Here is a 12,780-nt window from a genome sequence, read left to right on the forward strand (position 1 = left end):
CATGGTAGCCTAGGTACTCGCAAGTCGATTACCTTTACTAAAGAAATGATTTACCTTTATGCTGCTTGGAATGTGCAGTGCATTATTCTTAACATTGCATAGTCACATCTAGGAAACAGAGTCCTACTCTATTGTCCTTCTAGAACAAGAGTCATTCATTCTGTTCCAGAGAGGAAAACAATGATTCTAGGATTACTTAAGTCAAATTCTATGTCCAAGAACTTTGTCATGCTTTACTTTCTAAAGCTGGGAGTCTGGAGGTAGTATTTCTACCTGTATTTGCTTTTCCACAGAAGAGCACAACCACAACCACAGTTGTATTATGTCAGGGGTTCTGAATGAAGAGGGTGTCAGGAACTTCAATGTCTAGTGCCAGTTTCTGTGTGCAAAGTTCTACTAATAAGAGATTATTTAAAAACGCTACATTTTTGGAGCAGGGAAGGACTAGGAGATCAAAATAAACAAGATATACACCCTGCCTCAAGAAGCTCACATTCTTTGAGCGGAGCATGGCCAACTTATATTAGAATACATGATAAGGGATCAGATATACTCCATCTTCCTCTCCAGGTCTTTTTCGCTGTGTATCTAGTTGCTTTTCTCAAATGTCTGACTACCCAGAAACAGCATCCATATCTTTCTGCATAACTGTGTACACAGATCAGGAGCCAGGAAATCTTAATTCCCCTGGATTGCAGTCCCTCACACAGATCAGGGGAGAACTTTTCACTACAGAGAAACTGCCCTGCCAGAAAATTTTGGTGGAGTGACTTGACCCTGGGAAAAGACTTCCTTTTCCTAAAACTGATACAGACTCTGTAAGAAAAGGTGAAATTTCCAACCTGAGGAAACATTTGACCTTGAGTTTTAAAAAAGCACCCCCCCCCCCAGGTTCTAAGAGTATGACAAAAAGAGCAAAACACAAAATCAGAAGAGAGTACTTCCAGAAGGACTATCAGTGCCTTGCCTGGATTCTTCATAGCACCCAGTTCCTCTCTCAGTTCCTGCTGACACACTCACCTACCTGGGATTGTGTTGCTCTTTTGCCCTTTTGGTTTCTGGTTCTGGTGGAATGGCTTCTCTTTTCTTTTTCCAAGCTATAAAATGATGAATTCGGAGCACACCCCGCCAACCCCATCCTCCATCACCCACAACCGATCCATCAACTAAACTACACCACATCTGGAGACCTGTGGTCGTTTTAATTTTTTATTTTTTTGAATGAGGAAACATAATGAAACAGTTCTGAACTGGAAAAGGAACTTGGATGTGTGTCGGAGGATAGACAGGGTGAAGATAATGATGTCAAATCAGAAGAATTTCACTTCTGTCTCTGATATACTAATATGGCTACTCCATGAGGGAAGGGCTGTGTCTCTCACTCTGCATGGAATGCCAAAGGACTTAGCATTTTGTCTGGTATTGTAGGAGGAATTTAGTTTTTCTTGAATGGATACATGTAGATTTCATCTTTTCCCCCTCCTAACCTTCTCAGAACAGTCTACCTGGGAACTCCAAGTGCAGAATTCCCATCTTCAGTTTTACATGCCACACTGACAAAAGAGGCCGCTTGTAGGAAGTCAAAATGTACATTTAATATCACATATTTGTTAAATGATTAATTTAAATTTCTTAGACACTTTGAAATAAGCAATGACGTTTTTGGCATTGTGTAATCATATAGATATAAAATAATGTTGATGATACTAGACTTTGGGTAAATTAACTAATAGCTGGCACACAGTATATATTCACTTCATAGTTACAGAATAAATGATGCTTCGAGGTTCTATTTATATAGGAAAACCATGAGATTCCAGATACCTATAGAAGATATAGTGGTTCTAGATCTGTGTGTATCTCTCTCAATCCAACTACTTATCTATGTATATAATCATACTCAACCATGTATTTACTAAACCATGTATATAGCCCTGTAGCACTGTCCTCCTTTTGTTCATTGATTTGCTCTAGCGGGCACCAGTAATGTTTACATTGTAAGGCTTATTGTTTTGGCATATCAAATACACCACAGAGAGTTTGCCAGCCTTTGCCGTGTGGGCGAAATACTCTCGGTAGCTTGCTGGGCTCTCTGAGAAAGGCGGAGGAATTGAACCTGGGTAGGCCGCGTGCAAGGCAAACGCCCTACCTGCTATTCTATCCCTCCGGCCCTACTATTATTACTACCATTATACTATCTGTTAAGTAAAAATTATATGCCAGATACCATGCAGGCAGTGATAAATAGGAATGGACATGAATTCTTTAATCATGTAGCAAAATAAAAAAAAAACTTCAATATTATGTTGAGTTAGGGGCATATGTGTGATTGGTGAAGAGTCTTGCTTTGGTGGAGGTCACCTTCTAGTTAACTTAAAGAAATAATCAACTTCTTCCAAAGTCTGCAGATTATGAACAATCGAATCACTCCAGCAATTTTATTAAAAAGTAATCTGCTTCTCCCCATATCTTCAGATAATGACCAACTGAAAAAGTGGCTGTCAACCCTTCCCTGAGTCAGTATAAAGTGAGAAGGCATATAGAGTCTACCCAGAAACCTATGCTTACCTTTTGACACAAGATTCAATCATGTCGCTCGCCATCAGCTTCAGCCTTTGTTCTAAGTGCTTTCCAAACTCTTCTTCGGGCCAGTGTAAGTCCCGAATGAAGGTCTGAAGGGCATCGAGTTTCCAGAACAGATCTTCTGAAGTGCCTGATCCATTACTAGCAGGATAAAAATTAGAAATCAACAGTCACCACCAGGTTTAGTTTTTGAAAAGACTGACACAAAGACAACTGGGGGTTAGAAGGCTTAAGGCAAACAGGAGCTTCAACATACAAACGACGCATGTTGGTGGTGGAGGTGGGGGGGCAATCTCCACCTGCAGATTTTGAGTTTTACCATACATGACTTAGTCTGTTTTGTTCTGCCAATTATTTCAGACTAGTGAGAAGTCTGAGGAACATAACAACTAGGATAATGGTGTATGGTAAAAATCAGCCTTCTTTTAATAACCACATTAACACATGTGATGATTTGAATGAAGGCCACGCACCAGGAGAAATAATCTCAACGGATAATAACTACATGGCAACATGCAGTTATTAAGATTCAGGGTTTCATGCATTTCCCCAGCTCCCCAGCAGAGTGGAGGTCTCTTGGAGATTGCACAAGACTTTCAGTTTTAAAAGGACAGTGCTAACAAAGTGGTGAGCGAGGACCTGCTTTCTCTCTTGAAGAGCTGGAAAGAAATTGGTGTGACTCAAGTGGACACAAGTACACCCTGATATCTCAAACCCAAGATTCTTGTTCGGTTTGGTTATTATTCCAATTTTCATAGACCAGCCCATTGCATAGGCAGCCCCAGGATGAGGTGAAGGGGTGGGGGTGGGGGAAAGTGAGTGCACAAGGGATATTTGCAAAACATTAGGGCTCAAAACCTGAGCTCTTTTTACCATTGCACCATCTTACCCAGTCCTCTGTACAGATGGAGAAATTGATCATGATTCCCTTCTGTACAATGACATATAAGAAACTTTTACCTGGGGCATCCATGGAAAGCCTGTGTATAGGAAATGCTCCATTTCTTACCCTCTTGCCCTTCTCTGGCTGGCTTTCTCTTTTGTAACAATTCCATTTGGATCTCTGAGGGGTGGCCACCCCCTACCCCCTTCCTCGCATACCACTAATGCTAACACGGTAATTTATAAAATGTCCAACACACCATGCATTACCACTTGTTCTGACATCGTCTATAGAAACAGATGAGAGTGGGTGTTTCTATTGTGACAGATGCCAGCTGCATTGAATTAATGCTTCAGAGAGAAATATAGCTAGTGCATAAATGCATACACAGCTACTGCGGGGTGGGGAGGAGGACAAAGTCCCAACATGCCAAGAGGGGAGCCTATGGCCTGGACCAACAGGATAATGTTTTCAAGGACAGACCAGTCTGAGGTCAGTACGTGGATGTATCTGACATGAAGGAGCAGGTAACATGGAAACACGTCCTTAAAATGAAAGGTGGCAAAGGAGGAAACTGGAATCATGAAAAGATATAGAATCAGGCATTTCCTGGTGGGCGGTTGAGCATCTACGCCTTCTTTTCAGATACTGCCCTAAGCATCATTAAAAAAAATTGGGGAATGCATTGTTTTTCTGTGAAAATTCAGCCTTCCCCATCCCCTTCCTAATCTTGGGAGAAAGAAACCCCAACTTTGTCTAGTCTAAACCCCGTTTTGGAACTGCATGGTTGTATGTTTTAAATCATTAAGTACATATGAATGCAATAATTGGTATTTATTACAACAACATTTTGACACCCATCTGGTTTCAGAGTTTCAAAAAATTCTTCTGGGTTTTTTTTCTTTGAAGAGCTTATTATTAAGTTTTGACATGAGGAAAAGAATATTTTCTTTTTATTTTTAAGATAAACTGTTAATGTTAAGGCAATAGCACCAAGATTATTTTCATTGCTGAGCAGTTACCAAAATGTGTTCCCACTCATGCCTTAATTAATTGAATGGAGACCATTATCTGCTTTATTACAATGTCTTGATTCATATCTTTTCAAAAACATTTTCACAGAGCATGCACAGAAGAAGGTAATAGAGGCTTTCAAATATATGTTTTAAATTTTTAACAGCTACTACCTAATCTAGCTTTTGCTATAGTCATCTTAGCATGAATATGATTTATGCAATTTTTAGAAAATTTATTTTCAGCTATAAATTTTTGGAGGCTTAAATCATCTTAAAAAGAGAATCAGACACACTGACCATAAGATTTCATTATGAACTTGTGTGTGAATATAGATTTTTTAAAATATTAGGCACCTTTGAAGGAGCCAAGTAGAGCAATCATTTTAATACTCTATCCTCTACCTGTATTATTGCAAAATATAAAAACACTGAGGGCCATCTTGATGAATGTGATTTTGAGATTTCAAAACATCACTGCCTGTTTCAGATCATTTTTTATTCCTTTGATAATAACACTTCCCTTTGAAAATGTGCCAATTTAGTCTTTCAAGAAAAAGCTTATCTGGCCTACAATTAGCTGTGGTCTAAGAAAAGGATCAAAGGAGGGTATAGAATCGCTAAACCTTATTTCACTTATTAAATCATGCACGTGGTTCTAATTTAATTTCTCCGAGGTAGAATGTAGGGATGCTGAGTCTTCTTCTTGCTAAGGCAAAGAAGAAGGATTCATTTTCTATGTTAGAAGACACGGTTACTCAACCTCCATCCCTGCAAATTGCTAACTTTAAAGGGTGACCCAGATTCCAAGAAAAACAAACCCCACACACTCCTGACATTTGCATGGATGAATGTTAAAAAAAAAAGACTCTGCTTAGGTCACAGAGAAGAAGACTACTCAAAACATTTAGTTTTTGCTGTTCTAATTTTACATTCTCAAATTCAGAAATCTTCATGCTTGACCTCAGTATACTGTGTTATGACCTTGGAGTGCATCTCGACAAAACATTTGTGAAGGCCTCACTAAAGGCCTCATCCATTCAAATATTTTCAGCTATTCCTGAATAGACTGATACGTGGGCCTGCCATTTTGACACTAAAATTTTCTCTTTGGTTTAAATATTTAGAAAATTAAAAAAAAATTAAAATAACAACAACAAAAATTTATGTAGGTGTGCTTCTCTCTTAGATATGGGTCAGAGATGACTGGTTATCTCATCAAAGACTTCCTGAACTGTTTTGGATGAGTAACTTCTAAAGCCATGTCACCTGCCTAAAGAAAAAAAGGGACAGAATCTTTTTGCAATATAATCCAGGAAGCAAAACATAGTCCTCAAGCATTCAGTGGGCGTTAGGCAAATTGTTAGTGCTGTATATATAGCAAATATCTTACAAACACACTGTGTGCCAGAAATAAACAATATTGTCTCTGTATGATCAGCAAAATATGTCTAATTATCCATCTCCATCTCTGTTATATAGGATGTATAGAAATAAACAATACATATCCATGCCAAGATCACTTAAATTTAAATCAGATCTAATGTGAACTGAATACACACTCAGCATCATAGATAGCAGCCATCCATGACGGTGCCGAAAAAGTAGGCATTTGTGGGATGCCTAGAGGGATGTTAACTGGTAGATTTGGTACTTTGGGAAGGTTCACATTGGGTAGGTTCACATTGGGTAGGTTACTGGTTAAACTCCTGTGGAAGAAACAGACAGAAAGAAAATATACCATCACAGTGACAATGCAGATGTGGCTGAAGCAAATAAGAGTTGTAAATAAACTGGCTAACTCCACAGCAAGACAACAATGAAAACTCAAGTCACGCACTTCAGAAAGCAGTTTATGGATAGGAAGTTATGGGATGGATCAGTATGCAGAGAAATGTGACAAAAGCTAATGGAAAAAAAGATGAATCACACCGAAACTTAAAAACACGTTCCTGGAACACTTTGACATAATTGATCACATTATTTCAATGCCTTCAATAAGGAACCTTCAGTTTTCAAATCCATTGTCCTAGGTGTATAGAACTTGTCTCATACAAAGAAGTTGAAGTACATGAAATTTTTGGCATGCGTAGTGAAATATGCTAGGAAGTAGGGGCTAAAAAGAGGGGTGCATTTTCTTTTTCTTACTTTTATCCTACTGATGGAAGCAGACTTAAGTCAGACATTAGGTACCAAATGTAACTGGAAACTCACCTACTTTAATATGTATGTAATGGTGACATGCAGAAATGGAATTCTTTTTAATGCTACTTCTGCAGGTGTATACACAAGGAGTGGGGTGTCGGACTTGAATGCAAAGATGAAGGAACTACATCAAGAAGAAAAATGAGCTTTTAATATTCTTACAGAGCACTTAAAGAAAATGGGCAAGCTCTCACAAACTGTCTCCAGTTAAAATGAAGAAATATTTATGCACACAGAAAGACACTCTGGTGAGGGAAGAACCCTAAATTCAGCTCGCGTTGTAAATTCTGTGACCATCAATAGATTTAAAATCTGGCTACATAGTAGTTACCTTGGGAAATGGGATAGACACTGGAAGAAAGGTTGAGAGGGCATGTACGGTGCTGGGGATGTTCTATTTCTTGATCCAGGTCATTGTTACATGAATATGTCCCATTTATGAAAAGCAATTAAGCTGTGTATTTTTCTGTAAAATGTCCAAGTGAATTTAAAATTAATAAAAAGTCTAGTGTGTGTGACCTTATACGAGCTTTTTACTTTTGAACAGAGATTGATCAACTGATATGATGAAAGAGAAACCGATGACTATATGAATAATGAGAAAAAATAAAACAAACAAAAACCCCAACTAAAACCATATCTCCTTGGAGGGACTATTCCATATACTGCTCCACAAGCTGGCACTGCATAGTGGCACCGCTGTCTCTGTAGTGGCATTTTAAGGGTATTCCATCCAGCCAAAGTCATTGGCACGGTAGAGCCCAGCTTAACTCTGCATCTGAGAGAAGCCTTCCTATTTAAGTGGAGTTGACAGCACTTTGGCAAAGGAGTTGAAGTTTTCTTTTTGGATCTTGCAGAAGAGCAAATTTTGCCAAAGCAGCTCTGCCCAGGGCAAGCTGTGTTTGACTAACAGAACTCTTGCAGGGGCTAGAGATGCCTCTGGGCTTGCTTAGGAGAGCAACAGTCAGAAATTATGAACACTTTAGATAGCCTGGACACTTCTTTTCTGGAAACAATCTACCCATCCACAATGGCATTATAGTGCCAACTCGTAATGGGAAAACCTAAAGTGCAAACTTACCAATCGTGTCATTCTCTTTCTTACAGGTGTCTCACAGGCTTGTCTTTACACTTACATTTTAGGAAAGTCAATCCCCCTCCCTTACACAGGATTAAATGCTGCTCTTAGTGGCATGGATAAGAGAAGATCAGCTAAAAATGACTATTAGGTAAAAGGGAAAAATGGAACTTTTCCTTCCATGTTTCTCTGTTTAACTGGGGAATTTGCCTTTGAATTCGGTCCCTGGAGGTTCTCAGTCTTAAACACTGCCATGTAACAAAACCGTTGGCGATTTCCACTGAGACATGTGTAAGCCTATATAAGCAAATGTGATCATTAAATGATACACACACTGAATAATGATCAAGGAATTAGGAGATCTTTAGCGATGGCAGCCTGGAAAGTTAAAATGTCAATTCTGAGCAAATTAAAAGTAGCTAGGAATGAATAACATACAAATGTATGCAAAAGCAACTTCATTTAAACACATTAGTGGATGATGGGTACACAAATTAGAAATGAGCTTCATTTTGAACACAAAAAATTAAAAATACTTATCTTAGTCAAAACATATTGTATTTGTAAAATATGACATTTTGGCTTGACTACTGCACCGGATTCATAGAAACATTTAGTTCATGTGATATATATAAAGTCACTCTACTTTTAAAAGCTGAAGCATGCTTGATATTTCTGCTCTTAGCAAGGTAATATGGTATTATTATTATATACTATCCTTATATTACAATGTGACTATGCTACTAACATCTCATTTGGCTATTAATGACATACTAACAACAAAAGAAGCAATTCCAAGCATAGTATTTCACTCATATACATGTTAAAAGAGGGCATTTCTAGAAGCACTCAGATCAGGTGTCTGAAGCTGCTAACAGATGTAACCAATTATTATTTTAGAGGGCCCTTTAACAACTACCCCAAACCAAGTCCATCATACTACTCTGTGAGAATAATAATTGGATATCTCAGAATAGTTATAAGATGTGTCATTTGCAATCCTAACAACTAATATATGTTAAGAGTTAACTCATTCATTTTGGTGATTCTGATGAATAAGGACAGCTCCCTATAAGGTTGAAAGACCCATCCCTGGAGTAGGGGATTAAAAAAATGGTTTACTCTCACATAGATGATTGTTACATGTGTTTATATAATTTCTCTTTTTTGTTTTTTTGCTTAGGAGAGCAATAGTCAGAAATTCTGTATTATGGTTCATGGGGTAACATGTATTAATATTTATAACAGAATTAATATTTATTCTTTAGACAGATAAAGTTACTGCAACACACCCAGCACCAAGGTACCAATATCCCACCACTCTCCCTAGGTCACTTACAATTCACCTCCTCCATTTTCTTTCCACTCCTGGCTTGGTAAATTCAGTTCTACCGAGAGTCTAAGGGTTTGTTTTCATAATCACTTGCTCTGTTTCTTTATATTCCATATATCCATGAGATCATTAGGTATTTAGATTTTTCCCTTCTGATTTAGTTTGCTTAATATGTCACCCACTGATTCCATTTGAGTTGTAGCAAAAGGCAAATTTTCATTTACTTGTGTACCTGAGTAGTATTCCATCTTGTTCATACCACAATCTCCTTACTTAGTTGTTGTTAGGCACTTGGGTTATTTCTAAATCTTGGCTGTTTTAAGTAGCATTGCAACAAACATAGCTAAGCATACATCCTTTGATTTAGCATTTCTGTGGGTCTGGGAGAGATCGTTCATGTGCATGTCTCATTTCTACTGTACACATTAACTAGAGATAGAGTCATTCCTTACTTTTAGAATAAATTCTAAGCTAGATTGTGTAACTGCAGAGAAGACATGTTTGAGTCTCCTCTCAAAAATATGATATTATTTATGGAGGATGTCATACTTATAAACAAAGAACATTTTGACCCATTTGTTGCAAGAATATATACAGTGTTTTAATATAGCCTTTAAAGCCTCTTTCAGTGCTTATTCTTAGTCTAACCCTCACCTTGGAGCATGCGCAGTCATTGATATTTTTCTAGAGTTTATGGTATTGTTTATTAATTGTGTTTATCATCATTACTAATTCCCATCCCAATGAAAATTTAATGCCATCAATGTACTGTATGTTCTCTCTGCACTTTATATAGACCTGTGTTTTCCAGTGTTTTCTATATCTACCTAGCAAGGATGAAGTATTTCTTCTGCTCTCTTCCATTCCAACAGACAATTTTTTTCCCTGAATGGGAGCTTTAGAATCCAAGATGTACTGAATAAAGCTCTAAATTTCAGGTGCTGTTAGGTCTTCCTAATCATTTTTCATGACTCATCTCCTTCATAATACATGCCGTATGAAACCAAGCATCTCTATTTATAGCTCAAATTCTTTCTCCCGTACTTCTACTTCTGTTCATTCTCTTTCATACTACTCCTTGTTCTTTTGAAATTTTACTCTATTCACATAGCTCTTCTTTATGTAATTTGTATATCGGCAATATTTAAAGTTACTTTTTCTTTGTTTATGTTGCTCAGATTAACTAGAGCAAAATCATGACCAGGTAATATATGTTTTAATTTCCCTTTCCAATAGTTTTCTTATTACATCTTTACAATTTGTAGCAAGTATGGGTTTCTTCAGTATGTATAAATTAATACATATTTACTGAGCACCTATTGAGTCTCAGGCCCTTTTTTAGATGCCTGGGAAAGCAATCAAATGCGTGTCTGGGGTAAATGAGGAAATACACTTATGTTTTGGTTTGGGGTTATAGCCAGAGAGCTTACTTGTGGCTCTCTGTTCAGGGATCAGTAGAACATAGGTGGTGCTGGGATCAAACTGGGTCAGCATATGCACCCCCTTTTCTATGTCTCTGATCCAAATCCACATTTTTGAGAGCAATAATATTTGGAAAGTCATTGGTATTTGAAGTTCTTGTTTTACAAAGGTGGAAATTTTGGAGTTTAATTATTCCTTTGCTTAGCATTTTCCCAAAGTTATCCACTGGCAAACCCAGGAATTATGACTCCAAAGCATAATTTCATGTTAGACTACCTGCATATTACATGTGTGTATTTTGTCTAAAAGTTTTTATTCTTATTAAAATGTCAATATCCTTGACATTCTGCAGAAAAAAATGTTTTAAAATATGTTTTATATGTATATCTTAAGCAGAGAATGTGCCTTTTAAGAAATAAGAAACTCAGATTTTTCACTGAGCATGTATCAAAGAAGCAATGTTTAGTTCTAATATTTAGAGTTGTCCTAATCTGAACTGTGCTTGGAGGTGTTGAAGCAGAGGTAAAAGCTTCACTTTTTTCAAGGAAATAGCAGAATGACTACTGAGTAGCATGTGTATGTCAGAGGTGGGAAGTGTCCCATGGACTATATTTAGAAAGCTTTGTACGAGATGTTTTCTAAGTTTTCTTCCATGAAGAAGGCTATGATGACTTGACTAGCAATGAGTCATCACCAAATTGCTAATCAATTTGCGGTCCCTTTGCTAGGTAGAACCAGTATCTCATATCTAAGGTGGGTTGGTCTCACCCTGTTCAGCTATAGGTAGCAACTCTAGGGTATTTTATAATAGAAAACTATGACAAACCTCTGGGCCATGTCTTCTAAGTCTGTCTTCTAGAAGGCGTATGGTGACATATCTTCTCATCAAGGCACAGTGATAATAACTGCAGCTATCTCTGGCTTAGTGGAAGTAGGTATGGCTTCCTTTCCTTCTCCATGCAAAGATGACAGGTCACTTTTGCACAGAGAGGGAGTCAGTTTATTCCCTTTATAAATTACTCAGTTACATTGAAACTAAATACTGATTAAATCCCTATTTTCTTTAAGGTCCATATTTTGAAACAAGAAAATCTGAATAATAAAGAACTTTAATTGCCTTTAGCAAAATCTATATATTAGTAGTATAGTCTTATCAGCATATTGTTTAACATTTCGAATTATAGCTTCCCTCCCCCCTCACTCCCTTTTTTTAAACGTAAGATTTACAGGGCTGGACAGATAGTACAATGGGTAGGGTGCTTGCCTTGCAAGAAGCCAACCTGGATTTAATTCCTGGCACCCCATATGGTCCCCAGAGCACACCAGGAGAGATCCCTGAGTGCAGAATTAGAAGTAAGCTCTGAGCACTACCAGGGTGCCCCCCCCAACAAACAAATATCAAAGATTTTTTGATATTTGTTATAAAAAATGCTAGTTTTACAAAGCATTTCTCGGCATTTTACCTAAAATCACTTACCTAGAATCATGACTTTGGAAAAGGAGAACTGAATTATATGAGAACAGTGATTGTGGGTGTGTGGTGAGGATCATATAAAAAATGAACGAAATCTTTCTAAATCAGTTTTTTTTTAGTAAGCATGATAAAAAGCATTAAAAACCATTCTTTAGGGGAAAATATTAAATTCAAAAGAAATTAATCTTTGCTACTTTATCAACTCATTGTATCAGATAAAAGTTCTTATTTCATTTATCTTCACATAGCTGCATTCCCCTTTCACGCACAAGCACTTCCCAGGCTCTTGTTCTCTGTTTCATGCTGGCCATTCTGCTTCTCTATCCCAAACTCATACCACATTCCATTTATAAATAAGCTAATAAACTGTGCCTGGTTCCAATTTTTTTTTCCAATTTAGCTTATGGTTTAGTTGGCACTTTCAAATATCTTCACATACATTGATATGCATGTATTAATTAGTATGAATTGAAAAATCACAATCACGACCAATAACATAGTTTATGATAGAAAATACTATTAGAAATACATGTAAATGAAATATTCTAAGTTATTATTCACAATGATTAATTTTTAAATCCTTAAATGTCAGTTCTAAGAGTTCACATTTTATTTATTAATTTTATTGGGGCTATTCCAAGGTATTCAGGGAAATTGGGGCCACTGGTGATACATGGGGGCCTCCAGGCTATACCCAATGGCGCTGAATGACCAGGTAGTGCTGGGATGAAACCTAGGATTTTACTTCTGATAGTATTAAGAATGTTTAATGCTTCAAAGGGAATAGCA

The 12,780-nt window shown here is 37.3% G+C and overlaps 1 protein-coding gene across 9 annotated transcripts in view; it reads right to left on the minus strand.

Annotated features, from left to right (window-relative positions):
• CADPS (calcium dependent secretion activator) overlaps nt 1–12,780 on the minus strand; it is a 550,520-nt gene that overhangs the window by 89,234 nt on the left and 448,506 nt on the right. For 6 of the 9 annotated variants that reach the window (XM_056129049.1, XM_056129048.1, XM_056129047.1 and 3 more), the window contains 2 exons: nt 6,042–6,188; nt 2,569–2,724 (listed from right to left, as the gene is read on the minus strand). In XM_056129049.1, the coding sequence (XP_055985024.1) occupies nt 2,569–2,724; nt 6,042–6,188 (303 nt within the window). The remainder of the gene's footprint in view (nt 1–2,568; nt 2,725–6,041; nt 6,189–12,780) is intronic. The other 3 variants (XM_056129052.1, XM_056129051.1, XM_056129050.1) reach the window with 1 other exon arrangement.

This window comes from Sorex fumeus, unplaced genomic scaffold (genome assembly GCF_029834395.1).
Source record: "Sorex fumeus unplaced genomic scaffold, SorFum_2.1 ptg000072l, whole genome shotgun sequence".
NCBI classification, from domain to species: domain Eukaryota; kingdom Metazoa; phylum Chordata; class Mammalia; order Eulipotyphla; family Soricidae; genus Sorex; species Sorex fumeus.